This window comes from Gossypium hirsutum, chromosome A01, assembly GCF_007990345.1.
Source record: "Gossypium hirsutum isolate 1008001.06 chromosome A01, Gossypium_hirsutum_v2.1, whole genome shotgun sequence".
Taxonomy (NCBI): domain Eukaryota; kingdom Viridiplantae; phylum Streptophyta; class Magnoliopsida; order Malvales; family Malvaceae; genus Gossypium; species Gossypium hirsutum.
In genome coordinates, this window is record NC_053424.1 from 10493189 (window position 1) to 10515558 (window position 22370).

General features: G+C 31.3%; 4 protein-coding genes across 4 annotated transcripts; all 4 read left to right on the plus strand.

Moving 5' to 3' along the window:
- The first annotated feature begins 1933 nt into the window (after positions 1-1933).
- On the plus strand, positions 1934-3001 carry LOC107917270 (uncharacterized). Its single transcript, XM_016846638.2, has 3 exons — positions 1934-2334; positions 2422-2588; positions 2704-3001. The coding sequence occupies exons 1-3, from the start codon at positions 2239-2241 to the stop codon at positions 2897-2899; spliced, it is 459 nt and encodes a 152-aa protein (XP_016702127.1). The 5' UTR covers positions 1934-2238; the 3' UTR covers positions 2900-3001.
- A 2996-nt stretch (positions 3002-5997) lies between these two features.
- On the plus strand, positions 5998-7005 carry LOC107917271 (uncharacterized). Its single transcript, XM_016846639.1, has 2 exons — positions 5998-6212; positions 6555-7005. The coding sequence occupies exons 1-2, from the start codon at positions 5998-6000 to the stop codon at positions 7003-7005; spliced, it is 666 nt and encodes a 221-aa protein (XP_016702128.1).
- A 5212-nt stretch (positions 7006-12217) lies between these two features.
- On the plus strand, positions 12218-12796 carry LOC107917272 (secreted RxLR effector protein 161-like). Its single transcript, XM_016846641.1, has 2 exons — positions 12218-12268; positions 12329-12796. The coding sequence occupies exons 1-2, from the start codon at positions 12218-12220 to the stop codon at positions 12794-12796; spliced, it is 519 nt and encodes a 172-aa protein (XP_016702130.1).
- Positions 12797-18835: 6039 nt separating this feature from the next.
- LOC107917627 (21.7 kDa class VI heat shock protein) lies at positions 18836-19990 on the plus strand. Its single transcript, XM_016846939.2, has 2 exons — positions 18836-19516; positions 19614-19990. Exons 1-2 carry the CDS (start codon positions 19204-19206, stop codon positions 19895-19897), a joined length of 597 nt encoding a protein of 198 aa, XP_016702428.2. The 5' UTR covers positions 18836-19203; the 3' UTR covers positions 19898-19990.
- The last annotated feature ends 2380 nt before the right edge of the window (positions 19991-22370 follow it).

The following is a 22370-nucleotide window of genomic DNA, read 5'->3' on the forward strand; positions in this document are numbered from 1 at the left end:
ATTTTGTAAATTGAAAGGTCAAATAATTTATTATACCTTTTTTAATTACAACATTGACTCACCATAAATTACAAATTCAAATGTAAGTATTTAAGGGCTGAATTAAGAAAAGAAAAAAGATAGTAGTCAGTAACCATAAAAATATAATAGCCTGAATCAAATTCAAATGATTAAAAAATATATTAGAATAAAACTGAAATGAAAAGTTAAAGGCAGCAGCCCCAAATACAAATCAGATTTATTATTGTCAGGGACTGTCCATGATTCTGTTTTAATTCCATTCAGTTAATTAAATGTAAATGATTCAACCAAAAAGGCCCATAATTAAAGACTTAAACCCAATTTCATTCTTCAAAATTGGGTTCTATCTTGTTTGAATTCAGGCCCAACATTTTAGAGAAAAAAAAAAGGTATTTTAGTTTGTGTAAATAATAATATGTTAAAAATAAGTTAACTAATGAGCATGAAAAAAAAAGCAATTAGATGTTCATTTTTATATTTCCATAAGTGTTTTTGATAAAAAAAAAAAAGAGAGACAGTTACAATTAACATTATTTTCCATCAATAAGTTTTATTTCTTATTTAATTTTTTAATTTTATAATTTGAAAAGGTTTATAAAATGTTTATTTAAAACACTTCCAATTTTCAATTTCTTTTTAAAATTTTTTTATTCTTATAAAATTACATACCATTTTTATTTTATAAAATATTTTATTTTATGAAATAATATCATTTAAAAAATATTTTTGAATTAAAATTATTCACAAGAATATAAAAAGATAATGTATTTTGTAAATATGTCTTTTACTCTTAAACTTGTGGTATTAATCAAATCATCCCCAAATGGATGGAAAAGATTAGCATCTATTAACTTTGCTGATCCACATGGATTGCCATGTGAATGTCACATCATCAATTAGTTAATTTTAAAAAAATTAAAATTATTAAAAAAATTATAAGAATTATAAAGAATATTTTTAATTTAAAAAAATTAATTAATTGCTAACGGGCATACACATAGATTACCATGTGGATGTTACGTCAGTAAAGTTAACAAACATTAACTTTTTCATTCATTTTGGGGTGATTTGACAAATATTGTAAATTTAAGGGCTAAAAGAAATGGAAAATTAAATGAATAGCTAAAATAACTTTTGTTTTATAAAATTGAAAGGTCAAATAAATTATTGTAACATTTATAAATGATAAATATCATAATATTCATGAACAAAAAATATATTATATTAATTAATGAATTTTACTTTTAATTTTATTTGCAAATCTATACTTAATCCATTTGACTTTTGTATTAAAATATTTTTTTTTGAAGAGTTAGTTTACATGTTCACTCATGAGTTATGATTGCTATAAAATCTGTTTATAATTTTTTTTAATTATGTTAAAATAAGTTATTAATCCTTTGAGATTTAATCTCTATACTTAAAAAGTTAAAAAAATAAATCCTATTTTTTTATTTAAAAGTATCAATTTAGGCATTAAAATAATAATAATAATTTTTGTTAAAATTTGTCAAATTTGGAATTTTGATTAGACTATTCTCATAATATAGGACATAGTATATGATTGACAAAAAATAAACATGTTAAATTGATAGTTTTAATAGAAACTACTAATGACAAGAATGAATAGACTAAGATTTTTAAATTAAAAAAATAAGATAATTAAATTTTTATCTTTTAAAGTATAGACACCAAATCTCAAAATTCTATACAAGTATAGGGGCTAATAACATAAACAATTTTAGTAGTGATCTATTAAATAAGCATTTATTCATATTTTAAACACTCATTACATTACCAGGAAAAATAGGATGTGATGACTGAAGTCACATGTGTGAGACGACTGTTTCCGGATTTAAAAAGCAGAGTTGATACATATCAAGGTCCAAATTTACATGTGCCGAAGAGTCTTAAAGTCCAAACAAATTCGGACAATCAGTGACAGAAATTTTCTCAGCGTCCAAAAATTATAACGACCAAACAATGAACAAGTGCAAGGTCATAAATTCAATAGTTCAAAGAAGAGGATATATACTATAATGTTGGAAATTCGGTATTTTTTTGTCGTCTCTTAAGTCTACTTTCATGCAGAGAAAGGGAAATTAAGCACTTTACCATTCTAAGCTCCCCTTTTTACATGTGAACTCGTTCATTCAAAATTTTCTATAAAGGCCTTCTGATATCCTCATTGCTCTTTGGTTAATTAGATGTGGGAAAATGGCAAAAGCTGGTGCTTTTATTTGTCTGCTGATTGTTACTCTAGATTTTGCTGCTGGTTTTCTCAGCATCCAAGCACACATTACCAAAGACAAGGTACATACATGCATATGCATTTCTTTGATATTTGATTTCATCACAATTTACTAAATGTTTTAACGGATGAGATTCGAGTGTGAACAGCCAAATAATAAAGCCTTCAAGCTTGGGTTGATAGCAGTTGTTCTACTAGCTTCATCCCATATCTTCACAAAATTGCTTGGTGGCTGTATGTGTATGTGCTGCACTGAAAAGCTTGAGAAGTCATCTGCTAACAGGAAATTCTGGTTCGGCTGTCTCGTTCTTTCCTGGTATGTTTTTTTTTTGTTTAAGCTTTTGGACTGCCATTAAAATGCTTGGTTGGTATTCTCATGTCTATTTAGAGTATCCCATTATTAAATGTGGGTTCTGGCGGTGATTTATCAGGATTGTAGTAGCAGTCGGATTTCCATCACTGGTAATAGGAATGATGGAGAATGCCAAATTAAAAGGGTCATGCCTGGTTTTGCATCACTATTTTCTATTTGTTGGAGGGATACTGTGCTTTGTTCATGGAATTTTAAGTGTTGGATTATATATTTCTGCAAATGTAAGCTTTCAAAATGAAGTAGCCGTCGGCTAGAAGGATATGTTCAATATATATTAAAGCTCGGATCATTGTACTCGTATGAGAGCGATTTTATGTTATTTTTGTATGGAGCTGCAAACTCAAACTGGGGCTCCCATTGATGACGGAACTCCAAACCTTTTGTCTTTTTAAAAAAAAAAATTGTTTCCTGTCTCTGGAAATCGCGTAAGGTGTTAACCAGTGAAACTAGGGTTTGAAAAAGTATTCAGATTTCAGACAAAGCCACAGACATAGACGAGATAACGTTGTAACTTCCTTTGCTTTGGTAATGAGAGAAAAAAAGCGCAAAATCAAAACTGGCAAAGGCAATTAGTTTCAATGGGAAAATTTCCTGTCATGTCTAAATATATCAATCTTCAATTTTTGTTGTTTAAAAAGGAGATTAATTTATCCCCAAATTGATCACATTTTGGGTAATTATTTTCGTATCTCGAGTGTAATAAAGTTGCATAAAAGTTTCTAATAGAGTCACCAACATTATTTATCAAACCTAAGGAATCAAGATAAAAAAAACTTTCTTTTGGAATCATATTGAGTTAACCCCAGTAGTATTTTCATTGACTATAACAGTAATATCAACTAACTGCAATTATTGATTGGAATAACTTTTTTGTTGCAGACCCAATTGATTCACATTTTTAATATGATTGAAATTCTAATTAAAGTTCTAACAATCCTACCTTCCCATCTTTTATTATTTAAAAAGATCTTTGCTATTGAAATATATATATATTTATATATTATCAGTATGATTAGTTTTGATTTAAATTTGGGCTTATCCAACAAAGTTTAAGTGTTGTCTTAGTATGTTTGAGAGATTGATAATAAAAAAAACCTACTAAAACTCTTCTTTTTCAAAGTATGTTTCGGTGCTCTATAGGTTGTTTTGACTATCAGAGGTGGGGTGCGACTAGAGTGGTTGGTAGGTTTTCTTTTTTTAATTTTTTATTGTCTTTGTTTCTTCTCCTCTCTCTCTCTCTCTGTCTATGGCAGATCATGACATGGGAAGGTTGTTGGAGGAGGAGTTGGATTCTCTTGCAATGGAACCAATAGAAGTACTTTCGTAGGTTAAAGATGGTGAAGGGTTATTCCTCTTTTGTTTGGTATGGGTTCATAAAAAACTATCTTTGGGATGCCTTCAAAAATACTATAAAGAGACTTTGGAAGCTCAAAGGAAAATTTCCTTTTATTGATTTACAGTCGAACTTATATTCCCTATCAAGTTTGAGAAATGTGATGATAAAAACAAGGTGCTTAGAGGTTGTCCTTGGTTTTTTGAATGCCAAGTTGTGGTGTTGAAAGATATGTCTTTGGAGACTAACTTAGATAAAACTTCTTCTTCCCCGTTTCGCTATGCATATTGGGGCTACTATGGAGAGGTCCAATAACCTTTTTGGTGGAGCTTTAGAGTTGAAGATGAAAGTTGATGGCTTCCGACTTTAGGTCCTTTTGGATCTTTATAGACCTCATCGGTAGAGGTAGATATATTACGATAGATAGCAAGAACGAACAATGGGTCCTGTTAGAAACTTTGACAGATGAAGTTCGTTTCTGAATTTTTTATTATAATATCCAACGCAACCACTTTTCTGTAACAATTGAAGTGTTCTTATATTGACTGACCAGTCCACCCTGCCCGACTAAACCAAAACCCAAAAAATCGATTAGTGCACAACAGTAAGAAAGTAAAAAATTAGTTATGTGATATTTAAAATATTTAATATAATGATATATAAAATATAAAGTGTAAAAACATTTTAAGTAATTAATATAAATTATTTATAAAATTATTGATAAAAAAATATTTTAAAAATTAAATATAATAATAAATGAGATTTAAATAATTTAATATAATGATAAATTATATTTAAATAATTTCATTTAATCATATATGAAAATTTAAATAATTCAATATAATGGAATATAAAATATACATTAATCTAATTTTTATATAAATTTTAAATAGTTAATATAAATAAGGTATTTTAATAATTTTCTCTCCCAAATATTAAAGTCAAAAGCATTTAAATTTCAACTTTTGTTTTTGGGTGGAAAAATACTTCTTCAACTCACTCTTAATTCTAAAAGCCATGTGTTCTTCGTTACTTTTGCGATGGAAAAACACTTTTAACTTGAAAGTAATTTTAATTTTCCACCGCAAAAGAGAACTCATACTTAAGGCAGGGACAAAGCTAGGAAAAAATTTTAGGGGGGCCGGAATTAAATTGTCTATATCTTTATAGTTCTTAAATAATTAAATCAATTTTTCTTTATCATTTTTAAGAGGTTAAAGTGTAATTTTACCTTTATTAATTTAATTTTTTTTAAAATTTAAAGGGCCAAAATGGTAAAATTTCCATTTTAGGGGGGGTTGGGGCCCCTGCCAGCCCCCTAAATCCGCCTCTGGCTTAAGGCCCATTCGGGAATGCTTTTAGAAGTTTAAAAGCACTTTTAGATGATAAAAGCAATCTCTATTAACTGATGTGTTTAGAATTGCTATTTTTAGTGTTTGTTATTTTTATGTTTGCTATTTTTAAGTGTTTTGTTATTTGAATTTATGTTTGATGAGGAACATATTGTTAGTGGGTTGTTGTTTTCACTTAGTATAAATTGTGAACCTTGTTGAATAATATTCATCAATTCAGTTTTCTTTTCTTTTATCTTCATCAGTTCAGTTTTCTTTTCTTTTCTGATAAAATACCAACAGTTGGTATCAAAGCCTTTTTCTTAAGGGTCATATATTAGTGTTTCCTGCATTATGGAAACTAAATTAATTTATTTTCAATTATGCCACCTATTTTTTATGGAGATAATCATTAGATTTGCACAGTGCGAATGGAGACTTACCTGGAGGCTATAGATCTTTAGGAAGCAATGGAAGAAGACTACGAGATTCTACATTGCCTACCAACCCCACCGTGGCACAGATCAAAACATAAAAAGAAAAAAAGACAAAAAAATCAAATGCAAAAGCCTATTTGTTTGCTGCAGTTTCACCAACTATTTTCACACGAATTATGTCTCTAAAGTCAGCAAATGAGATATGACATTATCTTAAGACTGAGTACGAGGGAGATGAGAGAATTTGCGGGATGCAAGTGTTGAATATTGTACGTGATTTTGAGCTACAGAAGATGAAGGAGACTGAGATAATCAAGGAGTATTCTGAAGGGCTCCTTAACATAGCTAATAAGGTCATATTGCTAGGTATATCTCTAGCAAATTTAAGAATTGTGGAGAAAATCCTTGTAACAGCACCTGAAAAGTTTGAGGCTACCATCACCACCTTAGAGAACACGAAGGATATGTAAAAGATTACTTTGGTGGAACTTTTAAGTGTTTTACAAGCACAAAAGCAAAGGCGTGTAATAAGGCAATAATGGGCCGTTGAAGGTGCTCTACTAGTTAAGCATCAAGATGATGGAAATAACAGAAGGCTAAAGAATAAAAAGATTCACACTGCGAGTGGAGAAAGATTTGCATTTGGGAACAAAAGTAAAACTAGAAATAGAAGATTTATCCTCCATGTCAACATTGCGACAAGAAAGGTCACCTTCTTTTCAAGTGCTGGAAAAGACTAGATGCAAAGTGCAACAAGTGTAACCAAATGGGACATGAAGCTGTTATTTGTAAGTACAAAAATCTGCAGCAAGGAGATGAAGCACAAGTGGCAGATCAAGAAGAAGAAGATCAGTTTTTTTGTTGTAACTTGTTTCATTAGCCGTGAAATAGGTGAAAGCTGGCTCATTGATAGTGGTTGCACTAATCATATGACAAATGACAAAGATTTGTTCAAAGAACTGGAGAATACCGAGTCCAAGAATGTCAGAATTGAGAACGATGACTACATTGTAGTCAAAAGAAAGGGCACGTTTATAGCCATTACAAGTTGTTCACGTACCAAATTCATTACTGATGTTTTTTATGTACCTGATATTGATCAAAACCTGTCTAGTGTTGGTCAATTAGTAGAGAAGGGATTCAAAGTGAAGTTCATGGAAAAGGCATGTGTGATAGAGGATGCTACAAGACAGAAGGTGTTCGAAGTTAAGATGACAAGAAGGAGTTTTTCTCTTAATCCAATGCATGAGGAGCAATAAACTTTTCTAGTCAAAGAAAGCATCACAATGCTGTGGCGTAAAAGGCTCGAACACTATCACCATCAGGGGATACTATAGATGAAGTATAAAAGGATGAGAATTGATCTTCCGAAAATTGTTGATCACATACCGACATGTAAAGCTTGTTAATTTGGAAAACAAAATAGAAAACCATTTCCCAAGACAGCATGGAGAGCCACTTGTAAGTTGCAATTGATTCACACGGACATTTTTGGACCTCAAAGAACTTCTTTATTAGCAGGTAGCCGATATTATGCTGCTTTTATTGATGATTTTACAAAAATGTGTTCTATTTTCTTCTTAAAATTCAACTCAAAAGTGGTTGGAGTATTTTGGAAATTCAAGAAGACTGTGGAAAATCAAAGTCACAATCACATTCAAATATTAAGGTCTGATAATGGCAAGGAGTATACATCAAAAAATTTCAATGCATTTTGTGAAGAAGCTAGCATTGAGCATCAGTTAATAGCTCCCTATACTCCGCAACAGAATGGAGTTAGTGAGAGGGTGAAACAAATACATCTTAGACATGACTAGATGTATGTTGCATGAGAAAAATTTACCTAAAAAGTTCTAGGTAGAAGCAACTCATACCGCGGCTTTCTTGTAGAATAGACTACCCACTAATGTAACACCCTAACCCGCATCTGACGCTGGGACGGGGTTCTAGGTGTTACCTGACTTTTACTAACACTTTCATACTAAACAGGGCCATGAAATCTCAAATAATTAAAAACTTTTATTTTCACATACAATCTGTCCCATATATGTGCTTACGAGGCCCAAAACATACATCCGGAGTGGTTCGGGACCCAACCAAGAACTCATGAAAAACTTAGAAAATCTCTTGCAACAAGGCTTCATACACCCATGTGGGTATAGAGCACACGCCCGTGTCCCAAACTCGTGTCCAAAAACTTGGACAAATACAAGGCTATTTTCCAAGCCATTTTGTCACACTCACAATAGGTACACGCATACTTATACAATAACATACAACATGGCAAAATTAGGCACTTAAACCTTCCTAACATGACATGACCATGGTAATTTCACATGCAACCATTATAATAAGTTTTTCTTTCATCTTTACCATATTAATGCTATAGCTATCAACATGTCATCAAACCTCATGTCCATCACAAAGCATACATAATCAAAATAGATTTACAACCCCATGATCAAAATAGGCCAACACATATGGTTAAAGCCATATCACATACTCTAATATTTAAACTTCAATACATGTCATAGGCTCAAAGTACTTGAAATCACTACACCAATAGCGTTAGCTTGACAGTGTGATAATATCTCTAACGGCCTCTAACCTGAGCTAACCTGGAAACTCTAGAAAACATGGGAAAGAAGAGGGGGGTAAGCTTTCGCTTAGTAAGTTCATATGAAAACAATAAGCAACTCATTAACTTGTTTTATCAATGTTTACAACATATTCTCAAGTTCACTACAAGCTATCTTTCTGACCAACAGTCACTAAATTATTTATATCTGGAGCTACGAATCTTCGAATTAAGTTCCGTTAATTTTCCATGAAACTAGACTTATTTTCCTTTCTTCCATAAAATTTCCAGAATTTTTGGTTAAGCCAAATAGTACAGTTTATTCCTCAAAGTTACCCCTGATTCACTGTCTGACAGTTCCAACCCTTATGTAATAAAGTTCGATTATATCATAGTACAAGACTCGAATAATGTTATCATATATTTATCTTGAAACTAGACTCATATGTCTACTTACTAATTTTTTTCTAGAATTTTTGGTTGGGCCAATTAGTACAGTTTATTAGTTAAAGTCTCCCCTATTTCAGGGTATGACCACTCTGACCCCTGTGCACTACAAACCGAATTTTTCCCTGTAAAAAATTCCAACGACCATGCCGTTTATTTCTCCTAAAAATAAACTCAATAAGGAATCCATGCATGTAAGGTATGACTCTTAATAATTTTTTTACAATTTTTGGTGAATTTCTAAAGTCAGAATAGGGGATCTCGAATTCATTCAGACCCTGTTTCACAAGAATTTAAATATCACACAATATGGAATTCTTTTTCTTCCCCTGTTTCTTTCATGTGAAAATAGACTCATTAAGCTTTAATCCCATATTTTATTCTGCCTCTAACTCATTTTCCACTATTTTTAGTGTATTTTCAAAGTTACACTACTGCAGTAACTCAAATCTGTCAAGGCTAAATTACTCATTCATGATCATTGTTCACAAAATTAATACAACATCGTTTGTATAATCATCACCGAGACATTCATATCACATTTTCATTTACCATCTTACCATATTGTTGTTATGTCGAGTTTTCAACCCGAGGGTTAAGTACATACCTGTTCAAAGTATTCATTTCACAACATTTACCAATACGTCCCTTTCATCTCGAGTATTCCTCCATTTGAGTAGAATTTTACCCGTTGAACACATCGGAATATAATTCGGATACATGGAAAGTTTGCACATAAGTGCCACATATGTAGCCAAGCTACCATGTAACCCACCCATAAGTGAACTCGGACTCAACTCAACGAGCTCGGGCGTTCGCATCCATAAGTGAACTCGGACTCAACTCAACGAGCTCGGATGCCTAGTTACATCTCACGAACTCGGACTCAACTCAACGAGTTCGAACATTCGCATCCATAAGTGAACTCGGACTCAACTCAACGAGTTCGGATACTCAACCATCCTAGTGACATGTCACTTGTATCCTAATCTATTCCTAAGGTTCAAACGGGATTTTCCTTGAACACATATCCTTGCCATCTTCTGTAAAATACCGAAACCAATACTCGGTAGCACTTTATATTTAACAGATAATACACATAACTTGCATTTTATTCGAAAATAACCACAAAGCATATATTTCATGATAAAAATCAGCATATCATATATTTAACATCAATAACTTAAAAATAACAATTATACTACATTATTTACACATGAACTTACTTTGATACCACAAAGGTGAAAAAAAAGACGTAATTATCCCTTAATCGATTTCTTTCCGTTCTAAGTCCAAATCTCGATTTTCATCATCTAAAATATCACATTCAACTTATTAAAACAATGTACTGATCAAATTAGTCCATTGACACACTTGGGAAATTTTTACAATTTTGCCCCTATATTTTGCCAAAATTACCAAATTACCCCTAGGCTCGTAAAATAATTTTTATCACATTTCTTTACTCCTTGAGTCTAGATGAACCATTTTCATAACTATAGCAACTCATAATTTCAACTATTTCACACATTTATAACTCATTTTACAACTTAGCAATCTAGCCCTTTTTAAGGTGTTTTCATGCAATTTCTTTCACAAAAGTTGTTTATTAGACAACTAGGACTCATAATCTTCCATAAAAACACAACAAACAACACATTTACTCTCATGGAAAAACCCTAGACTCTTCATCATTTTGCAAAATAGACCCCTCATATGAAAGCTCATGCTTTAGGGGTTCCAAAAATGTAAAAATCATCAAGCAAAGATATTAAAATCACTTTCAAGCAAGGGAAATATGTTGCTGAAATTTTCCAGCTTCAAAGCCCTTTCTTTGCTGCATATTTCGGTGAAGGAGAAGAGAAAAATGATAGCTTTTTCTTTTTGATTTGTTAATAATAAAACTAGTCAAAATTGGTGACCAAATTTTATCTAATTTTGACATTTCAACAATTTTGTCTCCCATGGCCGGCCATCACACTTTCAATGGCCTAATTTCACTTTAAATACCCCCAATTTAAGATACAAGGCAATTTAACACCTTTAGGTATTAAAACACAACTTTTACCTTTTACACAATTTAGTCCTTTTTCGAAATTGGACTAGAAATTGCTAAAATTAACTTACCAAAATTTACATGCACTTATAAAATTATATTATAACACATAAAATAATACTAAAATAATTTTCTCTAGCCTCAAAATAGTGGTCCAGAAACCACTGTTTCAACTAGGCCCAAAATCGGGCTATTACAACTAAAGCAGTTAAGGATTAAACACCGTATGGGGCTTGGTATAGTCATAAACCATCTTTTAATTTTCTCAAAATTTTTGGTTGTTTGTATTTCACTCACGTTCCACAGATCAAGAGAGACAAGTTAGACAAAAAGGCACTTCTAAGAGTCTTTATCGGCTATAGCACTGTTGCAAAAGCTTATAAATTTTTCCAACCGTAGTCTGGGAAAATTGTTACAAGCAGAGATGTTCATTTCGTGGAAGATGAATAGTGGAACTGGGATGAGAAAAGTGGCCAAAGCACAGCAGATCTAAAGCTTAAATTTCCTGTTTCAACTACAAATAAAGATGAAAATTAGCTGAGTGAGTTGGTGGATGATGCTCCAATAAGGTATACTAGGTTACTCACTGACATTTATGCAAGATGTAATATAGCTAATGTGAACCTGCAGACTTTGTCGCGAAAGTGAAGGACATAAAATGGGTGGCTGCAACGAAGAAGGAGCTGTTCATGATTGAGAAAAACAAAACATGAGAGTTGGTTGACTGACCCCATGATAGGAAGGTGATTGGAGTCAAGTGAGTGTACAGAACCAAGCTTAATGTTGATGGCTCAGTCAATAAGCACAAAGCAAGACTTGTGGTCAAAGGTTATGCACAATTTTTTGGTGTGGACTATTTAGACATCTTCGCACCAGTTGTTCATTTGGACACCATAAGACTTTTAAGTGTATCAGCTTGATGTAAAATTAGTTTTTTTAAATGGCACTTTGTAGGAAGAAATTTATGTTGAATAGCCTAAAGGTTTTACGAAGAAAATGAGAAGAAGACAAGCTGTTTCTTCTTAATAAGGCTCTTTATGGGCTGAAACAAGCTCCAAGGAGCTTGGTACCAGTTGTTCATTTGGACACCATAAGACTTTTAAGTGTATCAGCTTGATGTAAAATTAGCTTTTTTAAATGGCACTTTGTAGGAAGAAATTTATGTTGAGTAGCCTAAAGGTTTTACGAAGAAAATGAGAGGAAGACAAGTTGTTTCTTCTTAATAAGGCTCTTTATGGGCTGAAACAAGCTCCAAGAGCTTGGTACAGTAAGATAGATAATCATTTGCTGAGCTTGGGTTTTGAAAAAAATATGTCTGACCACTCTTTATGTCAAATGTAAGAATAATGATATTTTGATAGTCTCTCTTTATGTTGATGATCTCTTACTGATGGGAAATGATGCATGGTTGCTTGAGGAATTCAAGCAGGAGATGATGAAGGTTTTTTAAATGACAAATCTCAGATTGATGTCATTTTTTATCCAAATGGAAATTTAACAGGCTGAGCATGAAGTATTCATCTACCAGAAGAAGTATGCCAAAGAAATCTTGAAGAAATTCAAACTTGAAGAATGCAAAGAAGTGAGTACTCCTATGAATCAAAAGGAGAAGCTGTGTAAAGAAGATAGAGCTGATAAAGTTGATGAGGGATATTTTAGAAGTTTGATTGATTGCTTAATATATCTTACAGCAACACATTCTAATATTTTAAATGCTATAAGTATTTTGTCACGATTTATGCATTGTGCTAGTGAATTGCATCTCAGGGTTGCTAAGAGACTAGTTTGTTATATTAAAGGCACGAGTAGTTTTGGTGTTAAATTCACAAGAAGCACAGAGTTCAAGCTTGTTGGCTTCTTTGATAGTAATTGGGGAGGTTCCATTGATGACATAAGGAGTACATTAGGTTATTTTTTACTTTTGGATCTGGTGTGTTATCATGGAACTCAAAGAAGCAAGAAACTGTGACTCAATCCATTGCAGAAGTAGAATTTTTTGCTGCAGCAGCTGCTGTTAATCAAGCTTTGTGGTTGAGATTTTGTTGATAATCAAGCTGCCATTGCAATTTCTCACAATCCAGTATTTCTTGGGAAGACTAAGCATTTCAACATTAAACATTTCTTTTTAAGGGAAATACAAAAAGAAGGTAACATTATATTGGTTCATTATAAAACAGAGAGCAAGTTGCAAATATCTTCACCAAGCCACTCCCAATAAGCAAATTTGAAGTTTTGAGAATAACACTTGGTGTTTGCAGCTCCTAAAGCAAGGAGGAGTGTTAGTTGATGTGTTTAGGACTCCTATTTTTAGTGTTTGCTATTTTTAGGTGTTTTGTTATTTGAATTTATGTTTGATGCTTAAGTTTAGAAACATATTGCTAGTGGATTGTTGTCTTCACTTAGTATAAATTGTGAACCTTAATATTAGTCTAGTTTTCTTCATCTATTCAGTTTTCTTTTCTGATAGAATACCAACAATCTCAAATAGATTTCTTTTTGAACTAAAAGCACTTTCAAGAATTGCTTATCCAACCAAATAGAGAAGTTAGTAATTGGTGCAGTGAGAAGATATAATTTTATCTTTATTAATTCACTCTTATCTACCCAAGTACAAAGTAAAATAATGTAAGTCTTCATTAAAGATAGCTTTGGGTTGTATTTAGCTAATGCGATGCCATTTTTCAATAAAAAATTGTATAGCAAATTCTTGCAGGTATATGTGTAATTGGGTTATTTTTTTGGTTTTTAATCATATTAAAGTAAGGTATAATCTATTTTTTAAAATTATTCTTGTAGTATTTTACTATTTTGTAGTTGACGCCTATATGCTGCAGATTTGAGTTTGTGTTCTGTTTCTAATGAAATGAATTTTCTTATTTAGAATTAAGTTTTTATTAGTTTTGTTTAATGCTGGTAATTTGGAATTGCCGGCATCAAAGGCTTTGCCTTTCAACTGGCCTACATATATATATATATTGTTATTGGTTTTGTGATATTGCCGGGCTATTGATTTTTCAGCTTACACGTGGGCTTATGAATCCATGATTTAGTTTTTGTGATTTATTAAATAATACTTTGCTTTTAAGTTTATTATAAGATATTTACTAATTACATAAGTAAGTATTTTTTATTTTGAAATATCTTGTTAATAATTTTGATTATGAAATCTGAAAAGTTAAGTCAATTATATAGTCTTGAAAATAAAAATATAGAGGCTAAATTCTAAATTTATAAAGTATATATAGATTTATAATATATTTTAATTTTTTTTTGTTGACTTAGATTTTCATAATTCAACTACAGTCAAGGACTACATCAACATAATAACGATTAACTATGAAAATTGTTAATTAAAAAAATTAATTGACGAGTTTTAAGTTTAATTATTTTTATAATTTCTTTTCAATATTTGGGGTTTTGGAAATCTTCAACACCAAAAGTTTGAAATAATAATAATTTTAAAAAAATCCAAAAATCTATGAACAAATCTCATGAGACTATTACCACTTAGAGGGACTCTTTGCTTGGAGTTGAAGTCAGCCACCGTGCCTGATCATGATGCTACCACCATGTTCTTTTATCTTTTCACTCAAGAAAAGAATAATGACCAAGATTCTTCTCACAGAAACAAAAGTGCTTGACCTTCTATGCTCTCTAATATTCTTCTCTAACAATCTAAGCCTATTTCTTACTGTTTATGCTTAACCACATCTTATTTTCTCTAACTTTTATCAGAATTATTAAGTGGAAGACTCAGACTACCACATTCAAGAATAGATTGTTCTACATAAGATTCTCTGCAATAAACTGTTGGAATATTTTCAAATATTTATAGTATCCCAATAACTATAAATGAATGGGTGTAATTAATCAAAAGATAAAACTTTTGGTCATTGGTCAAAAGTTATATCATTTGATTTTTTAAAAAAGAATTATAACTATTCAAAAAATATTATTTGAATAGTTACAAAATTAAATGAATAATTATTATTATTTATTTATTCATAAAAACACCTATTGAAAGATGTCTCTATGAAGAGACATGAAAATTCCTATAAATAGGAATGGGATTTCATTTGGAAATCATATCAACAAATTCTAATATTATTTCTTCTCTTCCTTCATTTTCTAATATTATTAGATTATTCTATAAAGTATTGCTGCAGAAATCCTTTGTAGAAATTGAGTTTTTGTTATACATTACTCAGTGCATAGTGGACTATTCTCGTCAGTGCAAAACGCAAATAGTCATTGGCTTCATTGTATCCTCGAGGTTAATTTGCTTGGAACTCGTTTGCACACTGAAGATAAGTGGGGGTGAATATAACCTTAAAGATAGTGGCTTGATACACGCCTTGGAGCCTGTCCTATTTCTTCTTTTTCTTTTCGAGTTCCGATCGTGTGTTCGAGATTTTTCCTTACCGGAGTTTTGTACTAACAATTTTAAGGTTATATTTCATGATGACTACCACAACACATGAAAGTGGAACACTAAGGGAGTTGGCTTCCAACTTTGTTAAACTTGATCGTTTTGATGGTGGCAATTTTCGACGATGGCAGAAAAAGATGCACTTTTTGTTATCAACTTTGAAGATTGCTTATGTTTTGGATACTCCAAGACCTGAAGAGAATGAAAATGAATCTGTTGCTGCAACCCGAGAAAGACAAAAATGGAACAATGCTGATTACATGTGCATGGGCCACATATTGAATGGTTTATCTGATGGTTTGTTCGACACCTACCAAAACGACGTCACCGCTAAAGAATTATGGGACAAATTGGAGGCAAGATACATGACCGAAGATGTTACAAGTAAGAAATTTCTTGTCAGTCGTTTCAATAATTATCAAATGGTTGATGGTCGTTCTGTTATGGAACAATTTCGTGATATTGAAAAGATGCTGAATCAATTTAAGCAATATGATATGAAAATGGATGAAATGATTGTGGTATCCTCCATAATAGACAAACTTCCTCCATCTTGGAAAGACTTTAAAAGAAGTCTAAAACATAAGAAAGAGGAAATATCTCTTGAGGCTTTGGCAAATCATCTTGGTGAAAGAGGAATTGAATGCATATTTATAGGTTATGCACATAATAGCAAGGCATATAGGTTCATAGTAATTGAACCAAATGATTCAATTTCAATTAATACGGTTATGGAATCAAGAGATGCTATTTTTGATGAAAATAGATTTAATTCTATATCAAGACAATTACAACCACAACAATTGATTCATTCTTCAAATGAGAATGAGATTCCATTGAAACAAATTGATAATAATGATGAATCTTATCAAGAATTAAGAAGAAGTAAGAGGATTAAAAAGGTCAAAGATTTTGGACCAGATTTCATTATGTTTCTTGTAGAATGAAAAGGTGAAAGTATATGCAATAAGATACCTTATTGTTATAATACCGAATCTGATCCTATTACATTTGAAGAAGCAGTGAAATCTTAAAACTCTGCTTTTTGGAAAGAAGCAATAAATGATGAAATGGATTCAATAATGGGAAATCAAACTTGGATCTTAGTTGATCTTCCACCAGGTTCCAAACCAATAGGTTGTAAATGGATCTTCAAAAAGAAAATGAAGGTCGATGGAACCATTGATAAATTTAAAGCAAGGTTGGTAGCAAAAGGTTTTACACAAAGACAAGGTATTGATTACTTTGATACCTATGCTCCATTAGCAAGAATTGCTACAATTAGACTATTAATATCACTTACCTCTATATATAATTTGGTTGTTCACCAAATGGATGTTAAAACTGCATTTTTAAATGGCGAATTGGAAGAAGAAGTGTACATGGAGCAACCGGAAGGATTTGTTGTTCCAGGACAAGAGCATAAGGTATGTAAGCTTGTTAAATCTTTATATGGGCTTAAACAAGCACCAAAACAATGGCACCAAAAGTTTGACAAGGTTGTTTTAGCTAATGGCTATAAAATAAATGAATCCGATAAGTGCATATATAGTAAATTTGATAATGGAAAGGGTGTTATAATTTACTTATATGTAGATGACATGCTCATTTTTGGCACGGATTTGGAACAAATAGAAAACACAAAGAAATTCTTGTCAAACAACTTTGCTATGAAGGATATGCGTGTAGCAGATGTTATTCTTGGGATTAAAATAACCCGAGATGAAAGCACTATAGCTTTATCACAATCACATTACATTGAAAATGTGCTTAAAAAGTTTGATCTTTTCAACTGTATACCAGCATCTACACCCATGGATCCTCAATTAAAATTAGTATCTAATGCTGGTAGGAAAATTGATCAATTGAAATATGCAAGTCTAATTGGTTGTCTTATGTACATAATGACTTGTACAAGACCAGATATTGCATATGCTATTGGAAAATTGAGTAGATACACAAGTAATCCAAGTAGTTTGCATTGGCAAGCTTTAAATAGAGTACTTAGGTACTTAAAGAAAACTATTAACTATGGATTGTGTTATAATGGATATCCTCCAGTTTTAGAAGGGTATTCGGATGCTAGTTGGATTACAAGTTTGGAAGATCATGCATCTACTAGTGGGTGGATCTTCATTCTTGGTGGAGGAGTCATTTCTTGGGGTTCCAAGAAACAAACATGTATTACTGATTCCACCATGGCAGCAGAATTTATTGCATTAGCCGCTGCATCTAAAGAAGTAGAATGGTTAAGAAATTTGCTTTATGATGTACCTTTATGGCTTAAGCCAATTTCACCTATTTCTATCCGTTGTGATAGTGAGGCTACTCTAGCAAAGGCATATAGCCAAGTATATAATGGAAAGTCTAGACACATTGGATTAAGACATAGTTATGTCCGACAATTAATCTCTGATGGAGTGATCACTATTAATTATGTGAGGTCAAGTGAAAATTTGGCAGATCCTTTGACAAAAAGTCTTGCTAGAGATGCAGTAAAAAGGACCTCAAAAGGGATGGGACTCAAGCCTATTAATTAGAGTCACCCATGATGGAAACTCGACTCAACGCTTGGTATAACGTCAAGTCTTGAGTTCAATGAGACAAAGTACATCATTAGTATGTGACTGTTAGCACTATAAATAAATCCATCCTAAGATTAAAGTGCTAGGTACCCGTAATGATAAGGGAAGGATGAGTAATGTACTCTTAATGGACCCATAACATAAATATGTTAGAGTGTTATAATTACGGGAACACTTTTGATGGGATCTACCTATGTGAGTGGAAGTGTGGCCGCTTCTAGGAGCTTAAGGGCTTGGCTCTGACAGCACTCATGAAAAGAGGACATAGACACATGGCTATAATAGTGTCCCTAGATACTATGCATTGACTGATGTTGAAATCATTGTGTGAGATGTGTTCAGTTAATCAAATGGAATAGTTGGTTCAAAGCTTAGTCTACCATACAATTTCGATTAACTTTAACATGTTTTCACTAAGTGAAGGTTCAATCGTAAGACACCTTTATTTATGCAAATTGATTTCCAAGAATATCAAAATCTAAATATTTTGAAAATGGGGGGAGATTGTTGGAATATTTTCAAATATTTATAGTATCCCAATAACTATAAATGAATGGGTGTAATTAATCAAAAGATAAAACTTTTGGTCATTGGTCAAAAGTTATATCATTTGATTTTTTAAAAAAGAATTATAACTATTCAAAAATATTATTTGAATAGTTACAAAATTAAATGAATAATTATTATTATTTATTTATTCATAAAAACACCTATTGAAAGATGTCTCTATGAAGAGACATGAAAATTCCTATAAATAGGAATGAGATTTCATTTGGAAATCATATCAACAAATTCTAATATTATTTCTTCTCTTCCTTCATTTTCTAATATTATTAGATTATTCTATAAAGTATTGCTGCAGAAATCCTTTGTAGAAATTGAGTTTTTGTTATACATTACTCAGTGCATAGTGGACTATTCTCGTCAGTGCAAAACGCAAATAGTCATTGGCTTCATTGTATCCTCGAGGTTAATTTGCTTGGAACTCGTTTGCACACTGAAGATAAGTGGGGGCGAATATAACCTTAAAGATAGTGGCTTGATACACGCCTTAGAGCCTGTCCTATTTCTTCTTTTTCTTTTCGAGTTCCGATCGTGTGTTCGAGATTTTTCCTTACTAGAGTTTTGTACTAACATAAACATCATAATTTTACCACATCTTCTATAGTGGATCATCAGAAAAGCATCAAATTCAGTCCTCAAGAGAATGATTCCACTTCTTTTTTTAAAAAAATAAAAAATCTTTACACTCTTCAAAATATTCCCAGGGAATTTGTTCACTCCCTCCTCTAACACACTATAAGGTGCCAAACTCCCCAGGAAACTTTTTTCCCACAAAAGTCTCAAATCATTACATTTTCTATGAGTAGTTGCATTAAACTTGAAGTTCAAACAGATGATCAAACTCCTCAGAAATGGTGCATTTCGTTACATGAAGATGTGTTGAAGAGGTTACTGTCCCAGCAGGGTAGTCCAATTACAATGCATAAGGTGTTTGGAGAAGGGTCATTATTTAGTCCCTTGTTGTTTGGGAAATTCTTTGATCCATCAGACGCCTTTCCCCTGTGGGATTTTGATTCAGACGCCTTGTTATATAATTTAAGGAACTCCGGCAAGACCACAGTTGATTGGTTTCACACAGACCAGGCTTATGTACTTAAAGCACCACTTCCAGGTAAGTCCTTTGGAACACTTTGATGCTACAACATATATATGTATGTATGAATATGGCATATTTTGATCAAAGACTGATGAATGGTGATTAAAAGCAGGAGTGGGGAAAACTAACATACAAATCCATGTTGAGAAAGGGAAAATTATGGAAATTAGTGGACAAGTAAAGCAGCAAAGGGAAGGCAAGACAAAGGATTGGAGAACCTGCAATTGGTGGTTATATGGATACGTAAGGAGGCTTGAGCTGCCAGAAGATGCAGATTGCAGAAAAATAGAGGCTTTCCTCACTAATGGTGTGGTTTTAGAGATTAGAATTCCCAGAAATCCTTTGTATTTTGGTACCCCTGAGATGAAAATCCAGCAGCCAAAAATTTCGGAATGAATATGTGAAACAAATTACCCACACTGCTAAGCTAACATGACCATATAAATGGAAACTTTTATGTGATTATATATATATATATATATTTGTATTCTTGTTTTGGTCATCTAATTTTAAAAATTTTAAGTATATTTGTGTTCTTGTTTTGGTCATCCCATTTTAAAAAATTTAATTTAGGTACTATCATCTGAAATCATTCATGTTTTGATCACCCACTCCTAATTGATAATGGAAAGCCTTTTTTTAATTGATATAATAACACATTTAGTTTTCAATACTTATATATTCTATTAATTTGGTCTTAATTCCAAATAATTCAATAAATTAAACCCTTTATATTTACGAATTCTATTAATTTGATTCTCAAATTTCCTAACCAAAGCTTTCAGGTTTTAAAATATAGGTATCTCACTTCTATAGATTTGTAAACCCCCAAAAAAGAGAAATAAAACAAATGGTTAGGATATAGTGCAACTTATATTTTAATTTAATAATAATTAAAATATTTTTATAACTAATTAAATTTTTATTATTTTTAATTGAATTTTATTGAATATAAAGTTTGAGGAGAATAAAAATAAATAGAATAATAATTAATTAATAAATGGTAAAATTGTTATTTTATTTAAAACTCATTCGATAAATATATCTTTGAGGCTAGTGAATTTTTCATTAAACCTAAGGAGAGTGATTGAATATTTTTCAAATCACAAGAGGTAATTGGAATTTTTTATTAAACTATTTTAGTACTTTTTCCTATATATTTGTTTATATTCAGTAGTATACTGATAATACATAATTTCATCAATTATTAATGAATCAAATTATGAAAAAATTAAGTGATTGTAATTTAATTTATATTTAAAAATATTAAATGATTTATTATCATATACATAAATTATACCATCAATACATCAAACCATATATATCATAATTATTTTTCTTTAAAGATTAAAACCAAAGGCAAATATAAATCCATTAAACTCAAAATCAAAATCAGGAAGCTTTAGACCTAAAATTTAAGTGTCATATATCCAACATATATCATAGTTTTTTTTTTTTGAGTTTTACAATTTTATATTTGTAAAATGCCTCTATTTTAAAAGTTGAAAGCTTTAGTTAAATAGTTTGAGGGTCAAATTGATAAAATATGTAAGTATTAAGGACTAAATGTATTATTATATCAATTAAAATAAGACGAATATTTACACATGTTTGTGTATATTTAAAGATTAAATAAATATAAGGCTGAGACACCCAGAGAATAAATTTGAGGAAGCAATAAATATAAGGATGTTTTAACAACTCTACCAAAAGGGGAATGCACACGTAACCTTAATTTGCCAACCAATACTTCACTTAATGACAAATTTAAGAGCAACAAACTTAAAAAACAAGTTATCTTAAAGCTCAAAAATGTTACGAGAACCTTTTAATATATATTCACAACGCAATCCTTAAGTAATCGATATGGGATCATTTAATTCCCCAGATCAAGGTATGAATTGTGCTTTCCAAGAGCTAGCCGGATTCAGAATAAGTTTTGACAAATAACAGTATTATTCATACATAAAAGAAGGGTGCTTTTTAGAAAAAACGAAACCATCTTTACTTCCGAAACAAACAATACAACCAAATCCATACGTAAGATTAGAAATGCAGGAGAATTTGGCATTTTCCCATACATTTCAGATGACTTCACACCATCCAAAGTTCATGATGAGATTTAGCAATAAGGTTACTTTCAGTGTCTTATTCTTATACCTTGAAAAAAAAACATTCTTTCATATATATATATATTTTCCCCGCAGGCCTTCCATTATTTTTATCCAACATTTTTGGTCTAAGACCTTGGATTAACTTACTAAACATATTTATTTTTATATATCAGTCAAACTAATAGTCTGAACCGGCCATTTAATTAAATTAAACCAAATTAGATTAGGATCTAATAGCTTTAATAATCTGCCATGTGCTTAAAGAGGGCATCTCACACACATTTGCCAAATATAACATCCAATATTAAGATCTCATCTCCCGGATTAACCAATAAAAATGGAGTTTCACTTGGACAATTCCTTTTTCTTTTTAATTAATAATCATTTTTTGTGGGATAAATTATTGATTAAGCAAAACTACTAACTGGCAAGAAGCTTATATGGAAGACAAAGAGGAAAAAGTTTTGTTAGCAATACAGAACATAGATCCCATCAATTGTTATTATAACAATTAAACTTGAAATTTATATTAAAAGAATTCAATAATTTGAGGATTTTTTTTAATAAATAAAAAATAGTTTTTTTTTAAATTTGCATGGTGAATTTTAATTTCTAAGTGCACCAAACTTTATATTATTTGTCAATTGTATATTAATTTTTCATACCTAACAGCTTAATTTAATTAATATTTTTCAGCATGCAATTTAATCAAGAATTTCAAGAGAGAAAAAAAAAAGGAAAAAGGGAAGATTTTT